Source organism: Anoplophora glabripennis, unplaced genomic scaffold (genome assembly GCF_000390285.2).
Source record: "Anoplophora glabripennis isolate ALB-LARVAE unplaced genomic scaffold, Agla_2.0 scaffold301, whole genome shotgun sequence".
NCBI lineage: Eukaryota > Metazoa > Arthropoda > Insecta > Coleoptera > Cerambycidae > Anoplophora > Anoplophora glabripennis.
The window spans coordinates 520,754-537,932 of record NW_019416435.1 but is presented as its reverse complement, the minus strand read 5'-3'; the positions used below and the strand labels follow the sequence as shown (position 1 = coordinate 537,932).

The following is a 17,179-nucleotide window of genomic DNA, read 5'->3' as shown; positions in this document are numbered from 1 at the left end:
AAAAAAGTAGGGGTAGCTGGGGGTTAGGGGGTTGAAGAAAAATTAATTATTATATAACCGAAAGATGGGAAAAAATCAAAATCAGTTAACGTGTTTCGGCGTTTTAAAAAAATAACTCATTCAAAAGATATGAATTTTATTCCGTACTTCTGGCCATCCCTGTATAATGCTTATATTTATTGTATAAATATTTTTTATATACAATTTCTTTCAAATTGAAATATATAAAATATAATTAGAAAAGCAAACTACATAAAACGTACTAGTACAATTCATTCTACTAATTTTCCATTCTTTCACTATAAATTTGCATTTAATTCATCCACTGAATGACAATATTCGTGTCAGTACATAAAAATTAGGTCAGTAGTAGATATGAAATATGTAATTCCCTTCTGAAGTTTCTTGTGACTGATGTTAAACACGCAATTGATTTCGCGTTCGTGTCTGATATATTTCTCAGTAGCTGAGGATTTATTCAAATAAATGGAATTTACTTTGTCAAGCAAATTGTGATGTGAGACGAATTCCAAGAACTGATTCTTTCTTTTCTTTCACGACACAGATACATTTTGTTTAAAATGGTATATGTTTTAGTATGTTATTTATATATTCCTAAGTATATACACGTATGACAACATTACCATTATTTTATTTATAACTACAACAGTTATTCCAAATACTTCTGATGTTCTAATTCAAAGTTGAAGCAATTAAGGGTACAAGTTTCACTCTCTTCTTCAGAGCAATCTCTAATATTTGGTATAATAGATTAATAGAACCAATTTCATGAATGAGTAAGCAACTGTAGATTCACTTTTATCCCCAGACCAAGCCATCTAGGTATATGAATGTTTTCAAGAAGAAAGCTGTGGAAATAACGCGGAAAATTTCTATGCACGCCCCTGCCGCGGTAAATTGTTACAGTAGTTCCGATAATAGAACTTTATTGGCTTATTCTCTTCTTGGAATTCAATATCAACAATCAACAATCGTACGGACTGTATATTGTGTTGTGAAAAATTATCTACTTCCCTTTAACAGCTTTTGGCGCAAAGAGATATTTATTATTTATTTTCATTTCAGTTCAGCAGAAACACCCAATCAACTAATTAGACATTGTTGACGATATTATACGTACTTCACCCAGAAATCAGCTGCGCACCATGGAGTTAGAAAAGGGCCGTGTATACTGCGAAATGTTCTAGTTAAAAGGAAACGATGACACACTAGGACACAGAGTTAACAGAAAGTGAATTCATACAAGCAAGTATCTGACTACCACATTTTATTACCATCCTGCCCACAAAACAATAAAGCGTTCTCTCAATAAATAAAGTACACAGTGTATTCTTCACCTACTACCCACTTTCATAGGAAATCGGATATAATCCTATATACCAACAAAAAATATTCAACGATCCATTAATATTAATAAAGATCAGGAAAAGGGAGAATATTTAGTGACAATCTACCCACACTCAGAGTGAAAAAGCTTTTAAGGGAGCGAAACAAAGGATACGTGTGTTAAAGTACATTACAAAAGACAGACACTGAGACAGTTACGTCACAAATAGCTACAGCGAAAAATCAGAACGTACAAAGTAGGAATACAAACTATCAAGGAGAGAAAATGTTTGCCAATAATTACAGGGAAGCAATAGAAATCCAGACAAATTAAAATAATTTGAAGCGAAATATGGGTTCAGAACTACTTCAAACTTGAAAACAACTCATCATAACGCCACAATGCAATGATATTCAAACCGTATATCAGAACATAATGGACCAACAGGAAATAGCAGAAGACTGCCAGCCTGCCCTAAAATGGTAAAGCTATGAATAGCGACCACCTTTAACTTTTTTATATACATACGAGGTCTGTTCAGAAAATAACCGAATTTTACTTTTTAAAAATTTATTATTAATATTATACGTTATTGGTCCTTGTCTCCTTCCCTATTTACACACTTTCCTAAGAGCTGCTTCCATTTAGCGAAGCAGTCCTGGACAACTCCATTTTGGTGTTATCAATAGTCTGAAAACGGCATCCTTTCAGCACTGATTTTAATTAATAAGAGAAACATCGCAAGAAGCCTGCTCTGGCGAGTAAGGAGGCTGTGGGATAACAGTAATCTGATTTTTGGTACAAAACTGACGAATTGACAAAGCTGAGTTTGCGGACGTATTGTGAATGTGCGGATTTTTTTATGTAGCCGTTGTAAAACGCCTTGATAGTACACAGTGTTTACTGTTTCCTTGAGGCAATAATTGAAAATGCATAATTCCAATAAACAGTGAGTATCACTTTGAAATTGCATCGACACTGACATGCTTTCTTGGGTTGTGAAGATCCTCTGCCAATCCATTGTGATGATTGAACTTTTATCTCGATGTCGTAGCCGTAAATCTAGCTTTCTTCTCCTGTTATGATCCTTCGGATTAATATTTCATCGTCATTGGATTGTATAAGGAGTTGCTGACAAACGTCCACACGATCTTCTTTCTGTTCGGCCATCAAATAAGAAACAAATTTTACTGCAACTTGATGCACGTTCAATTTTTCAGTAAAAATTTCATAGCATGACCCAATTGAGATGCTAATCTCTTCTGCAATTTCTCTGACAGTCAATCGTCAATTTGTACGCACCAGATCTTTGACTTTCTGAAGGTGGGAGTCATCAGTTGAAGTCGAAGGCCTTCCTGATTGAGGATCATCTTCAATTGACTGAATACCACTCACTTTTAAATCGTGAAAACCATTCGTAACATTGCGTACGATTCAGAGTATCATCTCCATAAACTTGTTAAAAAAAACTGAAATGTTTCCTTGAAAATTTTCTCCAATTTCACGCAAAATTTTACATTGCATCGATGTTCTAGAAAATCGCACATTTCAAAAATCGTCACCAACACTTACACACGTTGCTCTCAATTAACAATATCATCCAGAACATGTGGTTACAGAGGAGGTTATGCGCAACGCAATACTGCCAACCGCATGTCACTAAATATCTCCATTAGCGTCTAATTCAAAAAGTTCAGTTATTTTCTGAACATACCTCGTACATTAAAAAATATCCACAAATGGAAGCGATATTTAATTTAAAGAGTAAGTGGGACATTCCATGAAAATTATTGAAGTACTTTAAACATAAAAATTTCTTTATTAAAATAACTTACAAAACTATGTTATATCTGTACAATTTATGTACGATAATTTTCGTCGGCATTTTTTAAAAACATCAAAAGTAGATAGGATTGCGAATAAAAACTTAAAAAGATATAGGTATAGTTGATTGTGTTTCACACAGCTTGTTACAATTTAAAAATTACCTATTTTTATATGAAATGAAGGACTGGCTAGTAATGTCATTAGCATTCGATACGTACGGTCTATGAAGATAATACGAATTATAATAATTGTCCTTTAAATAAAGAAAACATTTATTATTAATAAGTGTAATCATAGAGTATTTTTAATTTTTAGTGTTGTTAAATAAAGATGTTTAGTAATCCGTGTATCTGTTTCCATTTATTTAATTCAGGAGAAACGTATTAAAATTATTTGTGCTTAGGTATATGGTAAAACAAATAGGTTAATTTCAAGCTGCTTTTAGAAAATGCCTTATTTATTGACAACAGGTTTCGTTGCTATTCACTGTAAGGCGGAAATGTATTCACTTCACTGAATACCTATATATCACTCCAGAGAATTCATCAAACGTATCTCCATTTAGCTTCGAAACACCGGTAATTTAGCAGGTGGGACCTCGATCGATTCTCGAATGCGCCCTAGAGAATCGTTAGATTAAAAACGATTTCTATTTCAACTTTTCAAAAGATAAAGTTACATTTTTAAATTAATCCTATATTCAAGTGAAATGAGAAAAGGTTTCCATTATTAAAATATTCAGGTATAAATAAGAAGTTTTTAATCTGGACTTTTCATTGATAGGAATATTGTAGGTTCTATTTTAATTTCCAAAATTCAGACTTATTAAAGATGTCTCAAATTAATGTGGCAATATGCTTCAGATTAGTATTGGAATGGGTTATATTACTAAAGTGAGCATTTTTTTGTCCAGTAAAATGTAGTACATGAAAAACAGTTATTGAAAATTGCATTTACCTATTTATATTATATTATATTTGTCCAGATATTTCTTTATTGGAATAAAATGTTTTTTCGGAAATATTATAATATTATATATGTTACTATTAAATCATAATCCTTGAATTCTATTCACATACAGGGTGATTTATATAGGAAGGCGAAAAATTAAGGATTTAGTTTGGAATAAAATTTTAAGCAAAAAATACGAAATCCTATTAGGTTGGAAAAAGTAACAGTAATGTACATAAAAATAATTTAATCAGGATTAAGTATACAAAAAGAAAACATACTATTAGGCATAGTATTATGCTCAAAAAAAAGTTTTGTTCAAATGACCAGAATATATTATTCTCATGTATCTTAACCCGCTGAACACGAATCCGAAGTCAGATTTTGCCCATAAGGTCACAAATCCTTCGTAACCTTAAAAAAACTTATTAAAAATACACAAAATTATTAAATTAGCTTCTATGATCCAGGTATGATCTAACAGAAAGTGAAAATCGAAAGCATGTGAAAATCGAAAATATATTTCCATGTATTTAGAACCGCTGAATCCGAATCCGATGTCAGAATTGTCCCAGTAAATCACTAGAATTTTCTAACATGAAAACATAACATAAAATCGCTAATATTGTCGAATTCTATGCAAACATTATTATTATTTCGCAAATTTTGGTGATTTCTCGGTATTTTACAGTTTTTGCATACTATGCTTATCGCTTTCAATGATTATCTGCAAATAGGTAAAATTTTAATATTGCAGTTCAGCAACGAACGTTATGAAGATACCTATTATTTTTGTTTATGGCTTTTGCAATGGTATTGTTTCAGAAAATTGTCAAGAGTACCAAAGAAGATTTTCAAATAGACATCAATCCGATGCTTTTCAAAGACTTCGTCAATGTAGAATTGCTAATCGTTATACTAGTGTTGTAAATCTGCGATATAATGTTACACAAGAAAAAATAATTGATACAACCCTCGAGGAACCAAGTATTAGCGCTAAAAAAATTGCTACACTTCTAAACATTTCTCATAATTTGGCTTAGAGGACTTTTACTCAGAAAAACGTTGCACTCTTATCAGTGTCAGCGCATCTATTGCTTACTACCAGTAGATGAAATGCGAAGATTAGCTTTTTCACTCACACAACTTCGTGAACAACACGAATAAAATCCCAGTTTTCTTAGTTCCATTCTGTGGTCCGACAAAGCTACTGTTACCAGAAATTAAATTAATAACTATCGTAATGAACATACGATACAAAATTGGCACTTATTTGGAAGAATTTTAACAGAGGTTTTCTGTTAACACATGGTGTGATTTTTTCAATGGTCGTCTACTACCAATATTCATATTCAATATTCATTGTTTAAATGCCAACTCAAACCTACAGTTGTTGAATAACTACAAGAGATGTAGTAGAATGCATAGACCACCATTTTAATGTAACGTGGAAGTTGGTAGTGGCCTAGTTGAGTAGCCTGCCAGAGCACCAGATCTTAATCTACTAGATTTACTTCTGAGATCACATAAATCAAGCAGTTTATTCAGAAGAAACTAAGAATGAAGAACAGTTACAAAACAGAATTAAGAATACTGCATATCAAATTCAAACTAATCAAGATCTTTCTGCAATTACTAATTCATTGATTATATGTTGCCACAGGCATGCATTTAAGCTAATGGTGGATTATTCGATCATAACGTTTAAGGTAAAATAATATATTTTCTTTTTGTATAACCCTTGTGTTGATTAAATGACTTTGTTTACGTGACCTACTTTATTAAAATTTAAAATTTTTCTGTCAACCTTGATATCAGAAAAACAAAGACCGATAGAAAAAAATGATATTTCGCCTTTTTTGCTTAAAATTCTAATCTGAAGCAGATCTCAGATTTTTCGCCTTCTGGCGACTGTATTTAAATTGGATTATAACTCTATATTTAATAACGTAGTTAGCAACAGGACCTATATAATTTGATGAATACACTGATGATGATCATCAGACTCATGCTTTTGTTTCCATCGAAGATAAACAAAAAATTCATTCATTGATCAGTGTTTAGTTACTGCAAATATAATAGAAAGTTAAAATGTGATAATTAACTTTCTTCTGTCTCTTTCAAAGGAAAACCTTATTTATAGCCATGATTTGTCACGGTGTTGATCTTGATAGCGTTATCGTGCGCATATGTACGGCATTACTACTGAAACCTTTTTGCCTTATATCAGCCATTCTGAAACTTTCCTAATATATGCCTCCCTTTCTCACTTTGTGCTCCTTGACGTCAACTTTAAAATGCATGCAACTCTCACTAATATCAATATAAATTGTGGGATTGTTATATTCATGATTCACCCTTAACGAAATAAATATTTAAAACTTACCGGTTTTCGTTATAAAGGGTGCTGAAGTTTTCAGAAAATTACATTTACGATGTTCGATGTAAACTGATGAAACTAGATACAGGTTTTTTACAGTTATGTTAACCAATGGTGGAATTGTGGAAGCTACTGCAACTCTAAGTTTTCAACTCAATTTAGTATTTTCAGTATTCTAAATGATACATAGAAAGAAGTCTCTGCCATTTTAACAATAAGCAAGGTTCAGTTATTACCTTTTTAATTTGAAATAAAAGGAAAACAACATTCTTGTTTTGTTTTTCAATACTGTGTTATGTGTAAAGTGTGTTTGTCAAATTTTGTTAGTGAAAATTACATTAGCAGACAGTAAGATTTTCTAGGCTCTTATTTTAAAAATATGTAGGCTTCTAACATAGTGCAATTTAAGTGCAATTAAAAATTAAAAACAAAAAAATGGTGGAGGCGCCCCTCGATGTGCACTGTGATCTAAAATCGCAAATATTTCTTAAACTGTTGATTTTATCGAGTTGAACTAAGAGGGTATTATCATTGGCAAATTATTCAGGGAACTTATTTTTGATAAAGACAGATTGCGATTGTCATCTATGCAAAAATTCTAGGTTGTTAATCATCCCTGGCGTTCTGGGCATAATGAAGTTTCACTTACAACATCAAAAACAAGCTATATGCATATGTTATTGATAACTTTTAACTTTTCACCTTTGAGGGCCCGTAACTTGTTAACGAAGGCCCATATGAAAAAAATTTATAGGAAGAACTGATATTATTTTGACCTCATCTACTCGACTTTTTTTTGTATCAACTACCGGGACACCCTGTATAATTACATGTAATTGTTACTCTCCTATATAAAGACAAAATTCATTTAAAAAATACAAAAATAACGAATATAAAATTTGAAGTGAGAAATAAGTACCTACTTTGATTTTGTATAAGTATAATTAAAAATAAAACACTTCCCATTGGTACAAAATTGTTTTCAAAGCACCGGCTTGTTTACCACAACGGTTCTTAATAAGTGTTCTAATAAAAGATCATGTATTTTGAATTTGACTTTTTGGTTCTAAAATGCTTCTTAAAAAGCTATGGCCGTGCTAAACTGATAATGACGGGTAATTCCCGGTTCATCAAATCACGTCTTTAGTATAGTTGTTATGATATTAGTTGGAACCTGTGAATTTTAAAACACAGGACCGTCTGCACTTTTGAAATTTCTTCCTATGCTTTAGCCATGATGTGTCTCGTAATTTATACCCGAATAGCCATTGGGCTAGTCCGGTATTGGTAGACCAGTCCGCCTAATGTAGAAATCGACGGCGGTGCGCTGGTCGTCTAAGCAAACCTCCACTAGGTCGTAAATAATATTTTTATATGGTATTCTATGATTACTTTGGTGTCGAACGCGGTTCACTTGGCTTTGTTAGTGCCGTGGAGAACAGTGCTTGGCGTGGTATATTTATTGTTGGTATAATACGTATTAAGTATTAATTATTAGTTAATATTAACATTTGTTCATATCGTAACCATTAAAGGGTAATAGTTATTAAAATAAATATTATATGTAGTTATCTAGTAATTTAGCATGGCTCTTTAGAGACCCTTTGAAACGGAAGATAACGAAATAACCCGGGAAAATCACCAAATAGTCGAGCCGGTTTTTGTCCAAAGCGTCGAAACAAACTCAGAGTTTAAAAACACGTACCAAGTCAACGTATTATTTTAAATATATATGAATGTTCGAAAAGAGAAAATAGTGAACAATGTGATAAAGAAATTAGGAAACGAATTAGCGAATTAACTAAGATATCAAAAACGACAATTTATCGCTTAATTAAAGAAGAAGACGTTATTATTCACGGTACAAAGAAGAAAAGGAAAAATACAAAATTAAAGAACATTGACGATTTTACCAGAGATGTAATACGGCGCACAATTTATATGTATAAAGCAAATAAAGTTCCTACTTTAAACATGATTCGAGATAAATTAAGCGATTATCCTGATTATAATTATAAATCTTTAGATATGTACTTTACGACATGTTTTATTACAATGAGGTTTTAAACATAAAAAACTTGACAATCGTATGGTAATTATGGAATCACGACGTATAGTTGCACTTCGGGAAGATTATTTACAAAAAATTCGAGAATATCGTCAACTAAATAGGAATATAGTATTTCTAGACGAGACAGGACAAAATTTTTCTGGACACCTATGGATTCCGTAGAGTTTATGAGTTAAATGTTTTTATGGGGTTCCACCTGATATCGTTACCATCTTGGATCTCGATGAAGTTTGATGTTAGTGTGGAACAAAGATTCAAATGATGTCCAAAATCTAAGTTTCATTGTTAGTGTAGAGAGGGCGCCAGGGTCTCCTAGAAAAGGTTCTCCTGTGCAATACAACCGTGCTAGCGAATAAATTGAAAGTTACAAGGACATTTTTTTGCTCTATATGATGGTTGCAATGCCAAGTTATAAAAAGTTTGAGTTTTATTGCTATTATCTCACAAACTTGCTCAAATAATCCGTCATGTCAATTTGGGGCCGTCAATTTGAGGCAGATTTCTTATGCTTATAACTTTGAAAGAGTGCTTTTAGAAACTTATGCTTTGGTGAGCTATCTAAATCCATTCTCACACATTCTTAAAATTAGTAAGTGAGTTTGCCAGCGAAGAACATGTACTTCTAAGTCGACGATCTGGATTGAAATTTTATGAAGGATTAACAATTTGCCCGCATCATGAAGCAAGGCTTCCAACGAGTTTCCAGAATAGAATCCTGTATAGTGGCATATTGAATTTTCAGTGTTCCCTATGGAATATTTAGATGGGTTTTCTTCAGTTTCCATGATAAAAGGACTCTTTATCGCAAATTTCAATAATCGTATCATAAATATCAGGTAAATTGCAGTAAAGAAACTAAACTATTCAATTAGCGCAAAAACTCAAAAATGGTAAGATTATATTAAGAGTGCCTAAATAAAATTGTATATTAAGCAAAGCAAGTGTAAGTTAAATTTAAATAGCTTTTACAAATTGTTCCTAAAATCTGAAGTATGTGACTGACAACCATCGATCGTCCTGTAGATTATGTTTGCATATGTCACAATTATATTCAAATAAGTGCAGTTTTCAAAGTAATTTTTCTGGCTTTGAAGGATTAGTCTCTAAAATTAAACAAGATGACTGTAAAAGAAAAAGTCTGCTGGTTACAAATAGTAATAAAAGGAATTTGAAAAAGAACATTTTGTGCTATTTGGGTTTGAAAATTCACAAAATTTGACGCATAAAATTTAATCCTCATATTCAATAGCGCTTATCTCGAAATCAAAGTGGGCTTAATAACTGATATTTTGGCAGCTTAAAATCTGTAATGGGTTTAGTTAGCTCACCAAAGCATAAGTTTCTCCAAAAGGTCTTGTTCCAAAGTCATAAACATCAAAAGTCTGCCCTAAAATTGATATAACGTATTATTTGAGCAACTCTTAGAAATAACAACAATAAAATTAACTCTTTTTTAAACCTTGGCACTGCAACCATCATGCAGAGCACAAAAGTTTGTTCTTGGTTGCCATTTTTCAAGATACTAGGTGTCATCTTATTCGAATTCGCATCAATTCAGTAAATCAGTCAATATCGTAAAAAAAAATTTTTTTAATCCTTATAGTTTTCAAGAAAAAAATTATTGAAGTTGTAGTATTTACAACCCTTACATCGCTTAACTGTAGTCTCTAGCGTCGTTTTCGTTGTGCGCTGTGCGCAATGTGCTCTCTCTCCACGTGGCCCCAGGTGATTCCGAATAGTGTTTAGTGTTTAACTAGTTTTTCAAGTTTCATAAATGGCTTACGTGTATAACAACTCGGAGTTGATGGAAATCATTTTAATTTATGATGAAGCAAGACAACATTTGTGTTATGGTGAAGCAAGACAACATTTATGTTAGTTCGTAGAAACTGGGTAAGACGGGCCCAAATGTCGCTCCACGTCGGTGGACCAAATTTTGAACAATTGCAACATCAAGTATGTCAAATTATTTTATTAATTAAATTCACCAATATTTTTTTTAATTAATAATAACTGTTTCGTTTTCTTACTTTATTTAGTTTTTTTTATATACAGGGTGTCCCGGAAATGGTGGGCAATCTCTCGGATATGGATAGATAATGAGAAAGTAATGTCACAAGTTCATATAAAATGTTTTCCTCTGGGCTAACCCTGTAGAATTATTAGCTCTTGAAGTTGAGAATTAAAAATGTTTTTTTTTGCTGCAACTTTTGTATTTTTCAATAAATTTTGAAAATTTTTTGGCTGGATCTATAATTTTTGAAGCTGCTTTGGATGATAATATGAAATAGATATTTTTTGAGATAAACCCGTTTAAAGAGGAAGGTACCATTTAATTTGAGACATTTTATTTAATTGAAACACAGATTTAATCGTGGTTGGCTTTGACATGTCAGAGTATGCCAAAGGCAATTAAATTGTCAAACTTGTCAAATACGTAGTTTTAAATCTAAGACTCATCTCATAACTCATAATNGAATATCCATAAAATAGATATTTTTTGAGATAAACCCGTTTAAAGAGGAAGGTACCATTTAATTTAATTAAAATTAATCAATAACATTACATATGATCTGTGTGAAACATATCAGATTTGTGGTAGATCTTTGTTCTATAAAACTATGTTGTTCAAGAGATATGATACCCCTGAAAAGTGGAAACATACGATTATACAACGACATCTCGAAGACCTTCGCAAAATTGCATAACAAAGTAATGGGCCTATAGTTATTAATGTAAGAAGTATACCTTTTTTACGTAAAATACCATAAATTTTTATAAAATGATGGAAAATTTGGGGTATAGTGGAACAAAAATTTTTTATTCTAGAAATTTTGGTGGGAGGTGCTTTGCCCCCGGGCCCCCATAATAAAAAATTTATTGAAAAATACAAAAGTTACAGCAAAAAAAACATTTTTAATTCTCAACTTCAAGAGCTAATAACTCTACAGGGTGAGCCCGGAAAAAAAAATTTTATATGAACTTGTGACATTATTTTCTCATTATCTATCCATATCCGAGAGATTGCCCACCATTTCCGGGACAACCTGTATATTCTCTTTCTAACAATTATTATTATTCTCTAGAATCTCTAATTTACATATTTTTTGTTCATTGTTGTTACCGCGTAAAATTGGTGGTTTTCAACGCCTCTACTGGCGACGACTCGAACCAAAAGGACTTGAATGATGACTCTCTTTGAAACCATACGCTCTCTTGTGTTCGCTATTATTCCGCTATCAAAAAACTCTGGTGTTTTCCATTAAGGCCCGTTTACACGGTCATGCAATTTGCGACAATTGACTTGAGCAAGTAAGTTCACGTAAGTAAATCGTTGTGTGTAAACGGAAGCATGACGTTTGCGCAATCCGAAAAGTTTGGCTTGAATGAAATTTGTCCTGCTAGAGAAATTGCATGCGGTGGTGCTGTTGCATGAGCGTGTGAACGGGATTGCTCCATCCTTCCGTCTAGCGCCTGCGCATTGCTGACAGTTGTACTCTCTCAAGGAATAGCAGTCATTTGTTATCAGCTGTTTGTCTATAATAATTATTATAGTTTGTGGTTGTTATTGGTTATTTCATGGTTATTTCTGACGCCCTGTTTTGGTTTTTGTTGAAATGGCAAAAAAGATAATGAGTTTCTCCGAGAATTTATAGAGTTATTATATAAATCATTTCCGTGTTTGTGGAAAGTAAAGAGTCGGGAATATACTGATCGAAATATGAAATCTCAAGCCTACGACATTTCTTCTCAAAATTTCTTTTTAATAACTAGGGTTTAGACCATCTTCTCTTTTCCTTCTTCAATTTTTGTTTTTTCTTGATAACGCATATCGCAACCATCACAAGAATTAATTCGTCAACATTTTCCATTTTTGTAAATCAATAATAAGTAAATCAATATAAATGCAATATTAAATAAGTAAATCAATATTTATACTATAAATTTAGGCATTGATAAGTTATTTTCCATACCGACAATTAGAATCATATGCCAATGAACCAGTAATAAAAAATACAGTCAATTTCAAAACAATAACAATAGCGGCAAAAGCAGTTGAATTTGTTGATATAAAATTTTATTTATTTCTTTCCTTGGGAAAGAAATTCTTTCAATTTTTTGTCAGTTCATGCTTTGCCTTGCACAAGGTCAGAATTTACAGAAATGTATTTTTAAATCATTTTCGAACTGCCCTCTTCGATTTTTTTTTACAAAATTGTATTTGTAAGGGTCCTCTGTACATTAAATTTTTTTTCGGATAAGTTCTAAATCACCCTGTATAACACCTTCTGAGATACAGATTACTAAAAATATACCATCCCTTTCATGTTAGCAAATTTATACATTAATGATATTACTATAATTACAATGGTCTTTAACTAATTTAATGTAGGTAAATATTTTAATCGTCATTGTCGTTTATTATACTACATATTGATTTAAAAAAAAAAAACAAGAAAAGAGGATGTCAAAACAAGCGTAATAATATAATTAAATTTTTTTTCATGTTACTTATCGTAATGAATGTGTATTCCTGTAGATAGGTACGCAAAAGAAATCGAAATATAGCAAGTATCGTCAGGACGGATGTTCTAACGCTTTCACATTTCAAGAGACGAGTCATTTTGCACTGTTAAGGCGAAACAAAAAACTTACATTGTATCGCACTCGGGGATCAACTATGAGCTGTTTCGCCAGATTGGGACTTGAACTAGTTCGAGCGGGTGTACGCATGGAGGCTCCACCAGAGCCCTGGAGGAGATCGGGTTTGTCGACTTCCGGCCCTCCGAATTCCTGCAGCTGTTGCAACCAACAGCAGAGCATAGCCTCGATGCCTTCATCTACCTGGGCAAAAGATGTAATATAATGTTAAATACGTTTGATAATAAGCAAAATATATACAGGGTGTAAAGAGATTGATTGAGATTATTTTAACAGGCGATGGATTGGAAAACGGCGAATCTTAGGGAAAAAATTCAAGTTAAATTTTTTACGTATTTTGTGCATTAGAATATAAATCCGTTATAATAACTTGTAAAAAATGTAGTGGCGTAACTTTTTTTGTAAAAAAGGAGATGAGCACTGCCCAGTTGTACACCACTGGTTGTACTTTTAAAGCTCATATTTTAGGGAATTTAAGGCCTACTATCATAGATTATTTGTACTGAATTTTATTGAGATCGGTTAAGAGATTCCGGAGATATAAACAAAAAATCAATTTTTTTAACAACTTCAACACCCTGTATCTCTAAAACGGAGCTGTTCCAGACCAATGTTTATAAGGCAAACACATATTATTTTAAAGTGTGAGATGCTTTTGTATGCTGATGGCTCCAAAATCTATACTTCCATTTCTTCAGTGAGCTAGGCCCACAATCTTCAGCAAGAACTTAATAAACTTATATTTATTTTTATCATTATTATTTTTTTCATGATTATTATTATATCACTGTAATCGCAAGAAAACGTATATATAAAACGTATATATAAAACGTATATGTAAAAATGTATGTACCTATAACGTAACCTACGAGTATTTTAAAAAATATAACCCACTGTTTAATTGTCTTCCCGCTTAAGTTTTAGAAAACATAAAAAGTTTCGTACAACATTTATCCATACGGTCTTTTTCTAAGTCGAAAATAGCGAAGAAACATATAATACTTCGTCACCCTATACAGATATTTTATTGGTCAATTTTTTCACATTTTGTTAGGTCTGTGGAACTGGAGAATCGAGAACAAATTTGTCTGTAAGATTACAAATTGTGTCAATAAAATATTGAGGATTAATGAACGTAAACCCCTTTCTGCTACATGGATCAATGTTAAATTAAAATACACGGAAGGAAAGCAAGATTATTTCATTTTATTCTGTGTGTTCGATTACCCATCATTAATATTTTTGTTCAACAAATGGTGTTAAAAGTTGCTTAATGATTTTATTAAAAATAATATTGTTATATTAAACAAGTTTAAAAATATCACGATCGTTTCATGTTAGTTAGTCCATTTGAAAATTAATTTCACTCAATTTCATACATTCCATGCAAATTAAGGAAAACGTATAGTATTCCTATCTCTGAAATTAACCCTATTTGCGATGTTAATTAAAAATTTAATTGCATGCAAAATCCGGTTTAAAATTATCGTGTTTCTGCCAACCGAATCAAATATGTATATTAATTAAAAAAGCTAGTTTCGTGCTTTCACATAGGCATCTCGTGTAAATTAAATGGAATTTTGTATTTCGATAAAAAAAAATGCGTTCAGACTTTTTTGAGATTCTACAGAAATACTTGAGTATTATACACTTATCGATTATACAGAGTATATTGCAAAAAAAATCATGAATTTAGTGGCTGATAGACACAAAATAAGATTTCGTTCTTATTGACTAATGAAATTTTTTTAAATCAAATTTTAGACACATCTTTCCAAAAAAAGCGATCTAATGCAATGAATTTTATTAACTTTTTACCATCGCCAGCTACTATCTTTCAGTCACATTTTATGACATAACATTTTTGAGGTTATATTTTTAGTGTATGTTAAATACAAAAATTTATTTTACATAAATAGATAATCCTGCTATATTTATTGAAAACGCACCATTTTCTTGCTTGTATAAAACGTCATGTTGTTAAGTTATTAGATAGTTACAGTTAAATAAAAAAGATATTTGAAAACCCATAACATATTCACCACATATTCTTCTATATGATATTATACAAAGATAATTTCATCTTCGTCTAGATAAGATAATTTTGATTTAAAAAAATATATTTTGCTAGTAGCCCTAGTATTTTGACTTTATTTTACAGTTACAGATAATTGAAATAAAATCAGAAATATTTCTAAAAAATCCTATTAAATTAAGACAAGCAATCTTCTTCTATACCAAAATCTAAGTATGCAAAATGTACCTAACCTTATAGACAAAATTCTTAACTGAATTATACCAGAAGTATCTAGTTAACTAGTAATTAATAATAATTATTATCTAAAATGAAAATTTAAATCGATATGTAATACCAACAGAGATTTTCATATGAACTTTAGTAGACAATAATCGACATGATTGTTTATAAATAAATTGATTGATGCCCCTCTGGATCATTTTGAATGCTTCAGACAGAAATTAAAAATAAATAACAAAATTGATCCAGTTGTAGTCAAATTTCACTCTTTCGATGACAAATTACTTGTTATGAAAAATAAAGTCTCTTAGGAACACAAAAATATTAATTTCGGAAGACCTTTCCAAGCAACGAATAATTATTCTACAAGCAGCCAGAGAAAAGTTTCGCAAGTATGGACCATGCATGAAGTTATCTCTTTTATTAACTTATATTCTATCAGTAGATTTTATAAATAATTTCACTGAATAGTTTTTATTTATATATTGGGGGCATGGTAGCTACATTTTACATTTCTCACAGTATATTACATATATATCATTAATTTCCTTTTTTTAGATAAACTAATTTTGTTTCCCTATTGTTTGTCCATATTTTTCTTAATTTTTGACCTTTTTTTAAATTTTATTATACTATAAATTACTTATATTTTTGTAATTTGCTACTTGCATACTACGACAAAATTCTTAAAATTTGCTCATTTAAATATACAATCATGTACTAAATTTGAGCTTTTAACAGATTCTGCAGATCTGGACGTACTAGCGATATATGAAACATGGTTAAGTCCTAATGATTATAAAATATCCAATTGTGTACTTATAGGAGCAGATATAGGCAAAGAATGAAGGGCCGAGTAGCATGTTTTACCCAAAATTGTTTTCATTAATCGTTAATATTAATACAAATAAAAAAAATTGGAAAAATTCATGTGTATTAAAAAAAATTGTATGGTATTTTGTATGTTTATTGAAAATATACACACACATGCACCCGCGCACATATACACAAACAAACTATCCTTTTTAGGGAAAAATGATAAGCAAAATCCGACTTGACAACCTCCTCGTGATGCACATCGGGTTACTCTAATGTCAGCAGTAATTGTCGTTATTGTTTATTTGTGAGAGCATTTCACATATTTCTATTAAATATATGCTAATCATTATTATTAAGCAAGCTGCATTATTTGTCAAAATTTATATTTGCTACATTGTGTCAAAAAGAACATATTTGAGGTGAATCAATTTTTCACTTTTGATCAGTGATAAAAAAGGGACAACAGCAATTTTTCAGGAAATTTCACCGAAAGGTGAAGGGTTTTTCCATAAGGCGTGATCTTTCCGAGATTGGTAAGCACTTAAAGTACAATTATGAATTGCACAATAGGATTGTTGACCAAATTTCAAAAAGTAGATATTATAATTCTACACGTACTAATTAGTGTGTATGCACAATTAGAGATTGAGAAATGCGTCGGAACAGTTTTAAAATAATTATTTAAAACTGATTTTTTTATAATATTTCAAAACGGCTGTGACGTCATAAGGGGCACCTTGTAGTGAAATTATGTGTAGATGATTGCATAAAGGAAAAAAATTGGAGGAAGAAGATGCTCTGTCAACACTGTCAGTAGTGTCAGTCTGTCAGTGACATTGTCGCATAAAATATTTTCAAGTCTAC

The 17,179-nt window shown here is 31.4% G+C and overlaps 1 protein-coding gene across 1 annotated transcript in view; it reads right to left on the bottom strand.

Moving 5' to 3' along the window:
- LOC111691526 overlaps positions 1 to 17,179 on the bottom strand; it is a gene marked incomplete at its 3' end in the record, with an annotated part of 336,616 nt that overhangs the window by 99,455 nt on the left and 219,982 nt on the right. The window contains exon 6 of the mRNA XM_023454534.1: positions 13,234 to 13,422. Coding sequence (XP_023310302.1) covers positions 13,234 to 13,422 — 189 coding nt within the window. The remainder of the gene's footprint in view (positions 1 to 13,233; positions 13,423 to 17,179) is intronic.